At 35.2% G+C, this 17803-nt stretch overlaps 5 protein-coding genes and 1 non-coding gene across 8 annotated transcripts in view; 3 read left to right on the forward strand and 3 right to left on the reverse strand.

Moving 5' to 3' along the window:
• On the forward strand, positions 1-1092 carry LOC116005124 (LOB domain-containing protein 12-like). The gene is made up of 2 exons (XM_031245368.1): positions 1-217; positions 733-1092. The coding sequence occupies exons 1-2, from the start codon at positions 62-64 to the stop codon at positions 1090-1092; spliced, it is 516 nt and encodes a 171-aa protein (XP_031101228.1). The 5' UTR covers positions 1-61.
• A 5164-nt stretch (positions 1093-6256) lies between these two features.
• TRNAR-ACG lies at positions 6257-6329 on the reverse strand. Its single transcript has one exon. It is a non-coding gene; the product is annotated as a tRNA-Arg (tRNA).
• A 1478-nt stretch (positions 6330-7807) lies between these two features.
• Positions 7808-10291, forward strand: LOC116003820 (UDP-glycosyltransferase 87A2-like). Its single transcript, XM_031243757.1, has 2 exons — positions 7808-8400; positions 9073-10291. Exons 1-2 carry the CDS (start codon positions 7908-7910, stop codon positions 9948-9950), a joined length of 1371 nt encoding a protein of 456 aa, XP_031099617.1. The 5' UTR covers positions 7808-7907; the 3' UTR covers positions 9951-10291.
• Positions 10292-12283: 1992 nt separating this feature from the next.
• LOC116004429 (mitoferrin-like) lies at positions 12284-16520 on the forward strand. Of its 2 annotated transcripts, XM_031244481.1 has the most exons (3): positions 12284-13340; positions 14082-14154; positions 15997-16520. In XM_031244481.1, exons 1-3 carry the CDS (start codon positions 12585-12587, stop codon positions 16134-16136), a joined length of 969 nt encoding a protein of 322 aa, XP_031100341.1. In that variant the 5' UTR covers positions 12284-12584; the 3' UTR covers positions 16137-16520. The 2 variants fall into 2 exon arrangements, with proteins under 2 accessions (XP_031100341.1, XP_031100340.1); XM_031244480.1 differs by lacking the exon at positions 15997-16520 and having other exon boundaries at positions 12287-13340; positions 14082-14678.
• LOC116004432 (probable protein phosphatase 2C 26) lies at positions 14899-15932 on the reverse strand. Its single transcript, XM_031244484.1, has 2 exons — positions 15548-15932; positions 14899-15466 (listed from the first exon to the last, which is right to left on the reverse strand). Exons 1-2 carry the CDS (start codon positions 15630-15632, stop codon positions 15285-15287), a joined length of 267 nt encoding a protein of 88 aa, XP_031100344.1. The 5' UTR covers positions 15633-15932; the 3' UTR covers positions 14899-15284.
• Positions 16521-16740: 220 nt separating the features above from the next.
• The window catches only part of LOC116004430 (probable protein phosphatase 2C 26), a 4446-nt gene continuing 3383 nt past the window's right edge, over positions 16741-17803 (reverse strand). The window contains exons 7-8 of one of the 2 annotated variants that reach the window (XM_031244482.1): positions 17390-17513; positions 16741-17308 (exon numbers count right to left, since the gene is read on the reverse strand). In XM_031244482.1, the coding sequence (XP_031100342.1) occupies positions 17127-17308; positions 17390-17513 (306 nt within the window). In that variant the 3' untranslated portion in view covers positions 16741-17126. The remainder of the gene's footprint in view (positions 17309-17389; positions 17514-17803) is intronic. The other variant, XM_031244483.1, reaches the window with a different exon arrangement.

Raw genomic sequence — 17803 nt, forward strand, 5'->3', positions numbered from 1 at the left:
CCCTTTTCATATATTTATATATATATTCATCGTTTTCTTCCTTTAGAGGTTAGAGCAAGAAATGGGAGGGAACTCCCCCTGTGCCTCGTGCAAATTGTTACGACGTCGTTGCGCTAAGGACTGCATCTTTGCCCCTTACTTCCCTCCCGATGACCCCCACAAATTCGCCATTGTTCATAAGATCTTCGGCGCCAGCAACGTTAGCAAGATGTTGCAGGTTTCTTCAATTCTTTTCTTATCACTTTCCATCATTCTAGCATATATATATATATAACATATTGGATGGATTCGGGTGATATTTAGTTGAAAAACTAAAACAGATAAGAAATTTAAAGTTGAAAGACTTATAGAAGAAATAAAGTGAAAAATAATCGAATAATACTGCAAGTGTCGGGATCAAAAGTGAAAAAACTGACATGCATGTGGTGTTATGCAACTATATATGGTGTATGCAAGGTAGAACATGTTAGACTAATTATGCAACTATGGTGTATGTAAGTCAAATACACCATTTCAAGCTTAAGCTGATAATTGGATTGTAGATTTCTAATAACATGAGGACTATAATTTTTTTTATATAGTGACACAGAGATTAGTACGCATGACTTTTGATTTGGGCAGATTCTGATACTAAATTAAAGCATGTGTTTTGTCTCAACTAAAACGCGGAACAAATAGTTGAATTGGAGATTTATGTTTATATATGCTGAATAATTATGTTATATATGTCAGGAAGTTCCGGTGAAGCAAAGAGGCGACGCGGTGAGCAGTCTGGTGTACGAGGCTGACGCGCGTGTGAGAGATCCGGTGTACGGATGCGTGGGCGCCATCTCGTATTTGCAGAACCAGGTCTCCCAGCTGCAAATGCAGCTCGCCGTCGCACAAGCCGAGATACTCTGCATCCAGATGAACCACCAAGACCCTGCGCCGCCAACTTTCCCCCTCGACCACCAGAAATCGCTTCTTTTCTCGCCGGAAACCACCGCCGCCACCGCTAACTTCGGTACTAACCTTCAGCAGTATCTCAACTTCGCCCCCTCTAGCACCGCAGTTATGCAAGACCCTCTCAAGAGAGAGTCCCTCTGGACATGACAAAAAAAAAAAACAAAAAAAAAAACAAGCGGAAAATATTATATGTACTCTCATTTTTTACTCTTAATTTTTACTGCTACATACAAAATTTTAATGTAGACACTTGTATTGGACTACATGATAAAGTAGTTTATCAGAGTCCATCACATTATAGAGTAAAATTTGAGAGTACATGTAATAAAACTTTGACCATGTTAAATCTGAATTAGGTGGTACATGGTATTGTATGCGGTGAAAAAAAAGAGAGAAAAATGACATCCTTATTTTAATTTAGAGTCATTTTATTTCTCCTAGATACTTATGTTTTTTTTTTGTGGGGGAGAAATTCTTAGGTGCTTATAGAATATAATTTATTTTATTGTGTCGGTCTTTGCTGACATTTAAAGTAAAATATAAAATTCGACTAGTAGGATTCGATGTTTTGGAAAAAGATCTGTATTCTGTAAACGTTTAAGAATTTTTCTCGATCCGTTGTAACTTTTTGACTCTTCAATTTTGTTGATAATATTAATTAATTTCATCATCTATATTATATAGTTTGTTCATTTGTAAGTGTGTATTATTGCTATTAAGTGATGGAGATTTAAGTAAAAGATTAGAAAGTCAACTCTAGCATGTGAGGGCCGTGAGGTGAGCATGGGGTGATAGTAACGTTTGACGTTTGCTTATAGTAGTCAACAATTTAAAGCCATGACTTGATCCGACGGTGACAATTTCCCTTACAATATATTCAAATTTACAATATTGCCTACATGGAGCATAATTCTTCGTACGATATATAAGGTTACGCATTTTATTTTTGTCAATACGTTCTTAATCGAGTTCATCATATAAAATCTTTACAGTATGATTTATCTCTCATGTATGATTTGTAAACTATTATATAAAAGTGGAGTTTACTCAATGCACACTCTCAAATAGTGGTTGCCGATTTCTCTAATCATGAAAAAAAAATCTTATTGATTTTATTTTGTTACAACTGAAGCACAAGAGTCCCACGACACTGGAGTTCGAACCTGAGATCTCTCGCTTGAGAAGTCACAGCTATGCTGCTCGACCATAAGAAATAAAAAGAGTTTCATTACCACATTAGAAAATGAACCTTTTGAGGTAAAATTTTAAAAAAGAATATTATTATAACTGCAGATTAAAAGTGAAATTAACTCGTTTTAATTTCAACATTTTGTGCAAAAACTACTGGTTTTTAGGCTTTTTTCCATTTTTATTTATTTATATTATTACCACGACCCTTTCAAGTTTCAACTATTGAGAAATCATATTTTTAGAATATTCACGGATACTTAATATCATTCAAACTAATTTCACTTTTAAATAATAATAATAATAATAATAATAATAATAATAATAAAACAAAATATGCATTCAACTAAGGTCCAAACATTACAAAGAAAACAACGAGGATGATAAACTCTTTCCTTACAATTAGACAAAAAAAATCCTCTCTAACTAGCGTGTGAGCTTAACTAGCGTGTGAGCTACTCTATTTGCTGACCATTTAGCAAGCGAGATACACACATTTAAAAAATACAAAGTACAAATTAATTTCACTTATATCACGTTTTTTGGTTACGTTATATTGGACTAGTTTTTAGCTTTGACAACATACAGCTGTGGAATCTTTGACCGACATATAGCATAAATTAAACAACATCATTCCATTCCGAAAAAAGGAAAAATATAAAATAGATTTATTATATATTAGGATCTTAATTAAGTTATGCAAGTTGTAGGTTTATCATATTCAAGAGGCAACACAACACATACTGATTCTGTTTAAGTGTTTATGATATTACGAGTTCAGATTTTTCGTATTAAAGTCTATTCACTAATTTCACTTAATCGTTAGACTACAAATATATCTAACATTTTGTACCTAAATATTACGAGACTATCATACATATATAATTTTATGGACTATTATAGAAGAACGGGATGTAATAGTTACAAGTCTTTCTCGACTCAAAAAAACCAAAAAAAAAAAAAAAAAAAAAAACAATGGTTACATCGTACGAATTAAATGTAATTGTTTTTATCCCCAGTAGGTGTACTAAAAAGTCTTCCCTGAATTCTGAAAATTTTTGTACCGCTTGCATGAACGTTTTTTTATTCTTAATAATTTTCAAAGCGACGCTTTTGATTGTCTTGTTATGGTCAATGAGTTTGAATTATCAAATAATTTGTAATAATTAAGATTACCTTCTAGCCCTCGAGCCTCAAATGGGAGTTTTTATTATACTGGATAATCATTTTGATAGATTGTTTGCGTTATAAGGAATGGAATGATTTATCATTCTTTTCACTTTTTTGTTTCTTTTAAAATATGTATAGTATAAGGTAATATAAACTACAAATGATTCTAATAACATATAAAAATAGTAGGGGCCAGGTTGCATGCATGTACTTGGAAAGAAGTGATCCAAATAGGAGATTAAGACCAACGCCATGGTAATGGAGTCAATATTACTCAAAATGTGTTACTAACATGAATACACAGAACGGTTGCCTATAATACACAGAATGATTGCTTATAATACACAGAACGATTACCTAGAATACACAAAACTCATCTCCTTACGGGGTGCACAATGCGTTGTACATCCGGGTCCACGGTATAACGATCCCTTGTGAAGCAGATGTGAGCTAGGTCATTCAAAATAGCCCAAAACTCTACCGCAATACTAGCTTGAAGGCTTGAAGCAGTCCTCAACCTATATTTAAAATTGTGTAGCCATTTTTCATTCACACTCCTAATGATGCCCCACGCAATAGCTACACCATGCTAACCTTTCACATATGTCTAATTTTAATATCAAATTAAAATAGATATATACATATTTTGTTCAAACTAAAAGGTTAACTTAATAGTTAAATTATACATTTATATATTTGTGTATATATCATGCTCAACCTATATATCATGTGACACTTGCATTACCCAAAAGACAGCATAAATATTCATACAAGAAATACATCAATCTATTCGCAATCTATTGTGTTGGGCCCATATATACTAAAAACTAAATAAAGAAATGCATCTATTGTGTTGGGTCCATACTAAATTTTGGGTACGTGTTCTTTCATGCAACAGAGATCGGAATTGACATAAGATTAAGACTAATGCTACACAGTCCAAATTTTAAACTCCATTTGCTATTCCATGTTTATTTTATGTGTTATATTCTAATTCGCCTAAAAAAGAGTGGTCTACAATCTTTATTAATCTCTCTCTTCTAACAATAAAATTACAATCCATGACAAAAATTTTAAGTGACGAGAGAAATTTACAACTATTACCTGAAGATGTGCAATGGATATGATAAATCCAACATTATATTGTATTGTGATTCAATTTAGATTGTTCATCGACTCAAACTAAGAACTGCTCTCATGAGGAATCGAAATTGTGACGTGACGAAAGTTTTACTCTATAGAATTAAATTCTATATTATTTTCTTCTGTGATAATTACCCAGTTAATTCTTGTAAGTTTTAACCCAAATTGGTTGAGTTTCATGTGCGGGCATTTGATGCCCACTTCAACTCCCACGTTGGAAAGATTCATGAACTAAATCCTACACCAGTCACTTCCACAAGACTTTCTTGCAAAGTGAAGTGAAGTGAAGATACAACCATTACCATGTTTCTCAATGTTCATCATTCTCCTTCGTTTACTCCATCGGGACACTGACTAGAAAAAAACTGCCTCATCACCTCCATCCATCACCATGAAACCATTGTCTCAACCACTGGTTTGGATTTGCCATTTGTCTTTTCAGACAACCTAATTGGGAAATGTGTGTGGTCGTAGATTGATATATGTAGCTAATAAATTGACATTTATGTTTATATATACTCAATGTCAAAATCTTGTGGTCTAGTGATATCAAGTTGCACTCTCATATGAAAAGTTTTGTGGGCTCGAGCCTAGTGGAGGCAGTGCTTCAGTAGGTTTTGTCCTTGGGATGAGTTGTGTAATATTTTTCCATTTTGATTTTAAAAAGTTACATTTTTCCATATAAGTAACTAACACTTGTTAACATTACTTGTAATTGTTATAAAAGAAAATGTAATACTTTTATCTCAAAATAGAAAAGCATTACATTTGTCGTCACAAGTATTACACTTTCACTTATAAATAACAAACGTTTTATTCATAATTAGTATTATACTTTTTAGTATAAATATTACATTTGCATACTGACCCAACCCGACATGTTTCAAAAAAAAAGATAAGGATAAATGAGATATTACCAAATTAAGTTATTCCTGAAAACTCGAAAATAACCTAATACCATGGCCCCTTTCGAAAAATTTGAACACTTACAAGAGGAATAGATCATTCCCGCAAATACTATCCCTGAGATTAAAATGACTTATAAAACAACTGAATATTTTTATTTTCGATAGTGTTATTCTATTCTCAATCTATTCTATATATAATATGTTTGTATATTATATGATCAATAAATAGTCTTTTAATTTGTTAATATATGCATCCTCTTATTAAGGTTGTAGTGGGATTGCTGCAGAGGTTTATCTTAATTTGGACCAACCAAGATCTCATTTGCATTCTAGTTCAAAAAGATATGTTAATCATTGCAATTTGATACTTTGTGATTGCATTATATGTGTCATGCCCTCAAATCATCACTACCCAGCAGCACTTTGATCAATCATTATTGCATGGACCATGGTCCACACAACTGTGTGGACCAAAAATAAAAAGTACATTATTTTTGTACTGAAGATACATTATTTTTATACTGTAGGTACATTATTTTAGGGTACATTATTTTTGTACTAAAGGTATATTATTTGATATAAGTATAAAAATAATGTACTTTTTATTTTGATCAACATAGTTGTGTGGACCATGGTCCATGCAATAATTTGCCCAGTTAGTTTTTATTACTTTTTCCATCATCCCTTTAATGCATTGATTAATGGACCAGATTTTTTACATATCTTCATCATACACCTTCAGGAGAAAGTCAAAATAAATTGCCCAAATATTGGTTTTGGGTCTGGATATTGTGTTTAATTAGCCCAATGGGCCCAAATAGTAAAGAAAGGCCTTCTAAACCAAATCCGCTGGGGATTTCCGGTTCCGTAGAGCGGGTAAAAATAGTTTTATTATAAAAAGGCGACTCCACTGGGGATCGAACCCAGAATCTCTGGTTTCGTAGACCAGCGCCTTATCCATTGGGCCATGGAGTCTTATTGTTTATTTTCTTGATCTGTTTATATAAATCGCCTCCTGAGATGTGTGTAAGTAAAACAAAGTATAATTGGAGGGTGATGACAAATTTTCTAGATTCCGAATAAAATGTAAATTTTTAATATATTAAAAGTATGTTATTTGTGAATATACACTATTTGATTGTATATAAAATAATGTGTTTTTGGTACACAAATAACGTACTTTTATTATATTAAAAATGTTTTTTTAAAAAAAAAATTTATGATCTGCATAATTGTGTGCAGTGGCGGAAACAACGTTAAAATTCAATGGCATCAATAAACTAAATTTCATATTACTCTCAATAGAAATATAAATATAAGTTAACATTTATAAATAAATGTCTTTATTTTACAATTGTCCACAACGTATTTTCATATTTAGAAAACGTTGTATAATTTTTTCTTTAGCAACGCTTTCAAACACACCACTTTCAATAAAAGTAATCAAATAATCATTCATCAAATCTATCTCCAATCTGATTGTGCAATATGTTCTTCACTATCTTCATTGAAACTCTTTCAACACTTGTATTCACCATCGGTAATATCAAAGCTAATTTCACAAGGAAATAGACTAATGGACGTACAGTAGTTGAGAGTTTTGTATGAATATAGGTTCACACGTGTTAAGGTTATAAATAGGGTGAACTATCTTTTATGGTGCTTTAATATGCCCTTTAACTAAAACAACTGAAAAACAATAATATGCAAAATCATTTCTTATGCTAAATCCATCCTAAAAGCACTAAAACATACTTAAAACCTGCTATTCTATAGTCATATTCATAACAATAAATTGAATATACAAAGCATAATATAATTATATTAAACTTAAGTGCTCATATAACATAAATAAATTGTAATGCCTAAACAATTCAATATGTGCATATTAAATTATAATTCAACTAAGCGAACTTAGAAATTAAGAAGTCCAAATCGAATAATAATAATTTAATAGAAATTTTCTTTGGAAGAATTGAATTAAAGAAGGGTCCAAAATATGGTTGCAAATTATGCTATGGACACGGGTCCACCTTGCAAGGTGAACTCAAGTCTATGTTCACAATTTCATAACATAAAGTTATAAAACTGTGAACATGGAGTTATGAAAATGTGAACATAGAGTTATAAAATTATGAACATGGAGTTATAAAATTGTGGATATAGACCCGAGTTCACCTTGCAAGGTGGACCCGGGTCCGTGGCATAACAATTGAAATATGGTGGAAAAAAAGATTTTGCAAAGTAAGCTCAAATCTTAAAATTATAGGCCGAGAAAAGATATTCAAAGAAAGTCCAAGTTTCTTTAAAATCTTTTTGAAGCTCAAACCCAATGGCCCATTTCTATATAATAATCCCTTAAATTTTTAGTCCAAACTAAATGGCTCACTTTTATATAATAATAATAATAATAATAATAATAATAATAATATCTCTTCCTGTCTGTCTCTATTTCGGCACAGGCGCACAGCAATCCTTAACCAACAAACCCTCTGATAAATTTTTGTCTTTTTGCTCCTCCGCCGCGGAAAGCCGTTAGCGGCGGTTGCGTAAATGGAAGGCGACGCCCAACCGAAATGCCACGTGGTGGCGGTGCCGTATCCCGGGCGAGGCCACGTCAACCCAATGATGAATCTCTGCAAGCTCATCGCCGTCCACCGCCCCGACACACTCTTCACTTTCATTCTCACTGAAGAATGGTACGGCTTCATCTCCGGCGACCCCAAGCCGGAGAATCTGAGATTCGCCACCGTCCCCAACGTAGTCCCTTCCGAAATTGGGCGGGCGAAGGACTTCGCGGCCTTCTTCAGGGCCACGCAGACCGAGCTGGAGGCGCCCGTGGAGGCGCTGCTGGATAGGCTCGACGACCGGCCTGAGCCCAATGTGATTATACACGACACGTACTTGCCGTGGGTGGTGGCGGTCGGGAATCGGAGGAATATTCCGGTGGCGTCGCTTTTCACGATGTCGGCGGCCACTTTTTCGGTTTTTCTTCACTGGGATCTCCTGGTTCAGAACGGCCACTCTCATTATCCCAACGTTTCAGGCAAGGCTTTAATTTAATCAATTTTCTTCTTTTCATTTTTTGATTATATCATTACTCAATTTACCTATACTTGGCATGTTTGAAAAATATCTTCTCACTCAAATTTTAGAACCATAAGAAAATAAATCAGTCTATATTAAATAACACTTTTTGGCTTGATCTTTGATGTCATTAAATTAAAAATGAAAAGATTAATTTAACTTGTTTATTGATATCAGATTATTACATTTTCACTTTAAAAGCCTAATTTATTCTTAGTTATTGGTTATTATAGCGCTTATATTTATTTAATTTTTATTTAAATTTACCAAATACATCCTCTTATATTAGTTTATATCACTTGATCAGAAATTATTAATACAATTAACTATCATCTATCACTAAATCAACCAACACATTTTAAAAATCTAATTTATTCTTAGTTGTTGATTATTATAGTAGTTGTATTTATTCAATTTTTGTTTTGAGAACTATTGGCACTGTTATAATGTATATCTGTTCATAGTTACTTTCTCAACCAAATGGAGCACAAAGAACCCATTTTTATTTAAATTTACTAAATACCTCCATTCTGTTATACATAACAATTTATATCAACTTATAAAAACAATTAACTATCATCTATTAACTAATTCACTAATTATGAGTGCATGATAATCATATACTATACAGAGCGAGTTAACTATATTCCCGGAATACCATCCATTCAAGTGCCAGATCTTCCCACTCCGATCCATGGCAAAGGCAAGGAATTGGTTGATGATGTTTTGAAGGTTTTATCATTGGTGCCCAAAGCACAATACCTTTTATTCACTTCAGTTTATGAGCTCGAAGCTCCCGCCATTGATGCTATAAAGCAAAGCTTGTCGTCTCTCCCCATCCACACAATCGGTCCTGCAATTCCCTACTTCAACCCCATAGACGATGGCAAACCCCCTTTTGTTCTTGCAGATAAAGAATCAGATTCCATAATCAAATGGCTGGATTCCCAGCCGGAAAGCTCTGTCATTTACATTTCACAGGGAAGCTTTCTTTCTGTCTCGAGTTCTCAGCAGGACGAAATCGTCGCCGGTGTGCACGCTAGTGGCGTTCGGTTTTTGTGGGTGACACGGGGCGAAGAATCTCAGTTTCGGAGGGAAAATAATAATGGCAGCGGGTGTTTGGTTGTGCGGTGGTGCAACCAGTTTGAGGTGTTGCGCCACCGTGCGGTGGGCGGGTTTTGGTCGCACTGTGGGTGGAACTCGACGAAAGAGGCGGCGTTCGCAGGCGTGCCTGTGCTCACGTTTCCCATATTCTGGGATCAGACCACCAACAGTAAGATTATCGTGGAGGACTGGAAGATCGGGGTGAAGGTGCAGAGAGGGGATGGAGGTTTGGTGGGAAGGGGAGAGATTGGTGAGCTGTTGAAGAGATTCATGGATTTGGAGAATGCAGAGATGAAGGAGATGAGGAGAAGAGCAAAAGTGGTGCAACAAATATGTCACACTTCTATGGAGAAAAGTGGTTCTTCCTATGTAAATATTGATGCTTTCATCAATGAAATTTCATAGCTAGACATTTTGGAATCAAAATTTTACACCAAAATCGTGTTTTGGTGCCTTCGAGCTAGTTCTAGCCAAGTTGGCATAACAATTTACTTGGTAACCATGTGTCAGGTTCAAAGTTTAATACGGAGTATTAAATTTGAGTTGACCAGTTATGGGTCCTGTGAGTTGTTCTTGTGGTCTTTTATTAAATAGGGTCATAAATTGAGTTTCATCCCTAACTAGATAGTAATTAGGGATTTTTCCTTAAATTAAAGTATGTATTTGGTAATGTCGTGTGATAATGTCACTATGGGCTTTCATTGATATTGTTATCAATTATCAATAGTCTTTGGATTTGGACTTGCTGGCATCTTACTTGTTTAGATAATTAACTAAAATTTGAGTTATTAATTGTTACATTACTATTCTCAAAAAAAAAAAAAATTGTTTACATTACTTAATTTAAGTACATACTATATATTGGATTTGTATTTTAGTTGATTTAAGAATTTCCTATTTAAGTAGCATGGGCACAGGGCAGAGCTAGGGTTGAATGGTGCGGGGACAATTATAGTTGAAGTACTAAATTAAATATGTTGATATTAATTTATTATATTTAAAATAATCATTACATTACAAATTTATTACTCCGTAAATTTTATAATGAATCATTTATAATTGAATTTATATTAAATTATTTTGCAATATACTTTTCAATGTACATTACCAGACAATCGGTATAAAAATCATCCATATCTTGTTACAAAGTGTAGTCTTAACTATATTAGTGACAAAAAATAAAAATAAAAAATAAAAAATTGCTCTTTACTATCTAAAGAATGAAAACCTTAACACATGTTCCAAAGACTATTGATTGTTTAGTTTCTTGAAAACCACCCTATATACAACATAACATATAATATTTATTTTTCCCAAACACAAATACTACACAGTTTTTACATTATTCCATTAAAATTAAGCACATTAGAGAACTAAAGAACTGAAGAAATCAAGAAGATAAAGAAATGTATAGTTTAACCTACAAAATTAATTTAAATGAGAGAGGGACTAAATATTGTGAAGGAACAACAAAATTTTAATATTATATATATAAGCTCTTTTAAAACTTAATACTCCATATTATATATAATCTTTGGCAAAAACTTGTGTAAGACTGTCTCACCATGAGACGGGTCAGGTTAGGTTGGGTCACTATGCAATTGTAACACTTATATGCACAAATGTCATACTTATATGCTCAAATGTAATACTAATCAGGAATAAAATTTTTGTTACTTATAAGGGTAAATGTAATACTTTTAAGGAAAAATACAATACTTTTACATTTCAATTTAAAAGTATTACTTTTTTTCCTCAAAAGTATTATATTTGCCCTTATAAGTAAGGGGCACTTGTCAATATTACTTATTATAAAAAATGTATTAATTTTTCTCTTATAAGTAACAAAAATTGTATTCTTGATAAGTGTTATATTTGAGCATATAAGTATGATATTTGCACATATAAGTATGACATTTGCATGGTGCTTTAATCCAACCCGACCCGTCTCACGAATAAAGATCCGTGAGATGGTCTCACACAAGTGTGACCCTTTTATTTAAAAAAAAAATGCGGATAGGGATGTGCCAAGGCCCCCCAAAGCATACACATGCTTCCGCCAGTGTATCAGTGTATGTGTAAAAGTTGTATATGAACATATTAATAGAGGTGGTCATAAGTTGGGTCAATTTTAATTTCAACATGAGTCATTATCAATGCAATATTCGATTTAAATTATTGGTATGAAAGTTATTATAGGATCGAATTCAAATGGCATAATGGTCTTGATAAATACTAGTGTCTACCCTATTAAAACACAATATTACTATCTCAATTAAACATAATGCAATAGTTACTAGTATCAATCAAGACCATAAATTTTTTGTGTTTACTATTTATTGATCAATGACCCAATTCTTTCTCTATTGCTTATTTTCTTTAATAATTTTTAAATTTATTTATTTTAATTATTTAATAGTACTTTTAATGTAATTTCTAAATATATAAAATTCATATACTAATATTGAACTTAATATTATGAAAAATTTAATTAAAAATAATTTCAGCCAAGCATTATCGAATTAAACAAATAAAATGGGACGTGAAGAGTATTTATTTACATTGAAAATTAAAAGATCACATTTCTAAATTGATAATAATTGAATAACTAGTAATGCAATTTTCACACTAAAATAGTAAAATATATAAAAGTCAACTGACTAAATTGCTGGTTTTGAAATTTTGGTTACTATATATTTAAAAAATGATAAATTATGTTACAAGAAACACAAATTTCCCCCATAAAATTGGAATTTGGAACCCTAACCCCAATTGTTTCCTAAAACCCCAACGCCTCCTAAAAGGCTAAAACCTTCCAATTTTGATTCTTCATTGTCTTGACTATTCTACACAATTGCATCACGCAATCGCCGGCGTTTCCCAAATCCTAATCACACACAGATACCAATTTCACTCTCTCTATATATCTATCGCTGATTCCAGATTGTATGGCGATCAATCAAGACCCGTATCCGACTTGAATTGTCAGTGTAGTCTTTCTGAAAGCTGAATTTGTGAATCTCTCAGTTTTTTTCTGCCATGGCGACCGAGAAGTTTCAGCAGCCGGAGCTCATTCCGCCGGATTTTCACCCGGAGATCGTCGTCTCGGCGGCGCACGACGGGCTGCAGTTCTGGCAGTTCATGGTGGCGGGTTCAATCGCCGGCATGGTGGAGCACATGGCCATGTTCCCCGTGGACACCGTCAAGACCCAAATGCAAGCCCTAGGGTCTTGCCCGATCAAATCCGTCGGCGTTCGCCAGGCCCTCCAGTCCATCCTCAGATCCGAGGGCGTTTCCGGGCTTTACCGCGGGATTGGGGCCATGGGCCTCGGAGCGGGCCCGGCCCACGCGGTATACTTCTCCGTTTACGAATTCTGTAAGGAAACATTTTCCGGCGGGAACCCTAATAACTCCGCCGCCCACGCGGCGGCGGGCGTGTGCGCCACAGTCGCCAGCGACGCCGTGTTCACGCCCATGGATATGGTGAAGCAGCGCCTCCAGCTCACCAGCAGTCCGTACAAGGGCGTGATGGATTGTATGCGGGTAGTGTTCAGAGAGGAGGGAATTAGGGCTTTTTATGCGTCGTATAAGACCACGGTGCTTATGAATGCACCGTACACGGCCGTGCATTTCGCCACATATGAGGCGGCGAAGAGAGGTTTATTAGAGGTTTCGCCCGAGAGCGCAAGCGATGAACGGTTGATAGTTCATGCTACTGCCGGAGCAGCTGCCGGGACCTCGGCCGCCTTGTTTACAACCCCTCTTGATGTGGTTAAGACCCAATTACAGTGTCAGGTATTATTATTAAATTTGTGATACTGCAAATTGCCTTAATGAAAAATTGAGAATCTTTATCTACTAGTGGAATTATCAATTATATCTTTGTTTATCTATGCTGGGAACTTACTATTATTTATAAATTAATTAAAGCTTGCAGCTTTGCTAACTTTAGGACTCATCATGTTAGCTTTTATGCCAAGAACTTACAGTTATTTATAAAAGTTTGCAGCTTTGCTAACCTATTGTTAGTTTCAATGAGCATAAAATCCAAATATGATCCTGATAGTGAATTGATGACTAATAAGCTGCCCCAATCTCATGTGTCTATTACAATTTCTAATTTCATCTCTTGAAAGAAGCTGAGCTAATGAGAATTAGTGATCCCCATAAAGAAGGGAGGACTTTGCTTTGTTTTGGGCTCATAGGAGGGGGGGCCTGGTAAATTAAGTTTTTGAATGAAATTAAGAGGGTTTTGAAGTTAGTGAACTGGATATTAGAAATCCTTCGGTGAAAATGTTTCTATTTACCATCAAAAAACATCTGGATTTGGTCAGTGTCTCCCTTTGCCTGGTCAGCATGCCAGATTAGAAGTTGTGTTCTGGAATTATGCCGTTTGTCCTCTTTTGGGGCCTGTATCTTGTTTCCAATTTCCCCAATCATGCACATTATCTATGAGCTAGTGAAATTTGTAGTCTTTCATGCTTTTAACCTGCAATGTATCATTTGGAAGTTTATGTTGGTTTATTTGAATTGCAGGGTGTATGTGGATGTGACAGATTTAGAAGTAGTTCGATTAGGGATGTGCTCAAAACAATAGTAAAGAAAGATGGTTATAGTGGTCTCATGAGGGGTTGGATTCCGAGGATGCTCTTCCACGCTCCTGCTGCTGCAATTTGCTGGTCTACATATGAAGCCGCTAAATCCTTCTTTCAAGAATTGAACACCGATAGCAGTAATAACATCACCTAAGAATCCCGGGAAATGGTGGCTTGGCTGTTTCCATCTTGTATTTTGCTTATACCTCCCAAGTGCTTGTCCCATTTATATTCTGTCCACTAGGACAACAGGAAATGAGAACTTAGCATATGCGGTTTAGGCTCGATTTGGCTTAGGTACCCGGTGGCAATATCATTTATTTTTGTATTCTCAACAATAGAAATAGAAAAAAGCCTCCAATTTTGGAGCTAATTGACTGTCTGTCATCTTTCCTAGGATAGTGTTACACGCTGATCATTCTACCTGGGATTTTGTATTCTCAATGTTGTAAAAGCATACTCGGATTCACTCCAATTTCTTTGGTTATTCATTGGTTACAAAGTAACTGGGTAATCTTACCATTTCTGTTTTTGAGAATTCTGTTTTATCAGCTATGACAGCTATCTTTGTTTCTTTTTTGTTATTATTATTTTTTGCGTGATGAGGGGAACTTACAATTACTACTACTACATGAGGGTGTACACTGGATAAATCTGATCTTGTGGCCCTAGCCAACAAAGGATCACAAAGAAGATAAATCATTCTAAATTGTCATTAGTTGACCAGTTCTAAGAGTCGAACATAGTACCCCTTGTAGTTAGAGTAACTTGGCTGGAATTGCCCCTATTATGGAGTATTATTCATCTTTGATACAACATCATCATAGTTCTATACTTAAAAAGTTGTAAAGATACACTGAGCAAATTCTTATTAAAAATGCTCAGAGCCTCTGTTTCTCATTCTACTTTTTGTCTCTCAAAAGTCCAAACCTTTGCTGCTGAAAATGAATTCTGCCATTAATTTCATCTCCCTTTAAATATTTGAAGACACCACCAAAACAAATAATCTAACCTATAAGAAGAATAGAATAGAATTTAAGAAAAACTCAAGGTAGTTCCCTCCCTGCATGGAAACTCAAGGTAGTTCCCTCCCTGCATGGAAAGGTCCTTTCTGCACGCTCAAAGTATGGATGTGAATTCTTGATCAGCCTTTCACTTGTCCAACAATAACAGTGATGTCGTCAAGCTTTCCACCGGTTAACTTCATTTGTAGGATTTTCTTCCACCAAGGGACATCGAACCCTCTTGCCCTCGCCTCCTGTGAATATGGGGAGTCGAAGTTGGGATCCAGCGAATGACTTTGAGCCAGATCAGCCAATGCCTTTGCTACCATTGATACCAAATCAGTTAGAATGCCATAGAATTAGGTTGCAGATTAAGTGTGGCAGGATTGCAGGAAGCATGTACCAGCATTGGATGCATCCTGTTGTGCAGCCACCACTGAAACAATCTCATGGTCAAAAACATTGTCAAACAGCCCATCTGAACCCATTACAATTGTGTCTCCCTCTTGCACCTCTACTCTGCTAACCTGTATATGAAGCGGAAAGCTTAGAAAGATTGTCTGCCTTGAAATAGGTCAAGTAAAAGTTGCATAAGAAATTCTCAGTTTTGTAGATTTGTTGCACTTTGCTGCATATCACAAGATGGTATGAAATTATGAATCACCATCCAACCAGATTAACACTCAAAGCAAGTGATGGTGTCCCCATCCAACCCAGTTTCAATAACCACTGCTGTATTATATGGTTTTTGGAATCTTATGCAAGTGGAAGAATTGTGTTTCACACCAGAAATTAGATTAAAAAAAAAAAAAAAAAAANGGGATGTGCTCAAAACAATAGTAAAGAAAGATGGTTATAGTGGTCTCATGAGGGGTTGGATTCCGAGGATGCTCTTCCACGCTCCTGCTGCTGCAATTTGCTGGTCTACATATGAAGCCGCTAAATCCTTCTTTCAAGAATTGAACACCGATAGCAGTAATAACATCACCTAAGAATCCCGGGAAATGGTGGCTTGGCTGTTTCCATCTTGTATTTTGCTTATACCTCCCAAGTGCTTGTCCCATTTATATTCTGTCCACTAGGACAACAGGAAATGAGAACTTAGCATATGCGGTTTAGGCTCGATTTGGCTTAGGTACCCGGTGGCAATATCATTTATTTTTGTATTCTCAACAATAGAAATAGAAAAAAGCCTCCAATTTTGGAGCTAATTGACTGTCTGTCATCTTTCCTAGGATAGTGTTACACGCTGATCATTCTACCTGGGATTTTGTATTCTCAATGTTGTAAAAGCATACTCGGATTCACTCCAATTTCTTTGGTTATTCATTGGTTACAAAGTAACTGGGTAATCTTACCATTTCTGTTTTTGAGAATTCTGTTTTATCAGCTATGACAGCTATCTTTGTTTCTTTTTTGTTATTATTATTTTTTGCGTGATGAGGGGAACTTACAATTACTACTACTACATGAGGGTGTACACTGGATAAATCTGATCTTGTGGCCCTAGCCAACAAAGGATCACAAAGAAGATAAATCATTCTAAATTGTCATTAGTTGACCAGTTCTAAGAGTCGAACATAGTACCCCTTGTAGTTAGAGTAACTTGGCTGGAATTGCCCCTATTATGGAGTATTATTCATCTTTGATACAACATCATCATAGTTCTATACTTAAAAAGTTGTAAAGATACACTGAGCAAATTCTTATTAAAAATGCTCAGAGCCTCTGTTTCTCATTCTACTTTTTGTCTCTCAAAAGTCCAAACCTTTGCTGCTGAAAATGAATTCTGCCATTAATTTCATCTCCCTTTAAATATTTGAAGACACCACCAAAACAAATAATCTAACCTATAAGAAGAATAGAATAGAATTTAAGAAAAACTCAAGGTAGTTCCCTCCCTGCATGGAAACTCAAGGTAGTTCCCTCCCTGCATGGAAAGGTCCTTTCTGCACGCTCAAAGTATGGATGTGAATTCTTGATCAGCCTTTCACTTGTCCAACAATAACAGTGATGTCGTCAAGCTTTCCACCGGTTAACTTCATTTGTAGGATTTTCTTCCACCAAGGGACATCGAACCCTCTTGCCCTCGCCTCCTGTGAATATGGGGAGTCGAAGTTGGGATCCAGCGAATGACTTTGAGCCAGATCAGCCAATGCCTTTGCTACCATTGATACCAAATCAGTTAGAATGCCATAGAATTAGGTTGCAGATTAAGTGTGGCAGGATTGCAGGAAGCATGTACCAGCATTGGATGCATCCTGTTGTGCAGCCACCACTGAAACAATCTCATGGTCAAAAACATTGTCAAACAGCCCATCTGAACCCATTACAATTGTGTCTCCCTCTTGCACCTCTACTCTGCTAACCTGTATATGAAGCGGAAAGCTTAGAAAGATTGTCTGCCTTGAAATAGGTCAAGTAAAAGTTGCATAAGAAATTCTCAGTTTTGTAGATTTGTTGCACTTTGCTGCATATCACAAGATGGTATGAAATTATGAATCACCATCCAACCAGATTAACACTCAAAGCAAGTGATGGTGTCCCCATCCAACCCAGTTTCAATAACCACTGCTGTATTATATGGTTTTTGGAATCTTATGCAAGTGGAAGAATTGTGTTTCACACCAGAAATTAGATTAAAAAAAAAAAAAAAAAA

Source organism: Ipomoea triloba, chromosome 14, assembly GCF_003576645.1.
Source record: "Ipomoea triloba cultivar NCNSP0323 chromosome 14, ASM357664v1".
NCBI classification, from domain to species: Eukaryota; Viridiplantae; Streptophyta; class Magnoliopsida; order Solanales; family Convolvulaceae; genus Ipomoea; species Ipomoea triloba.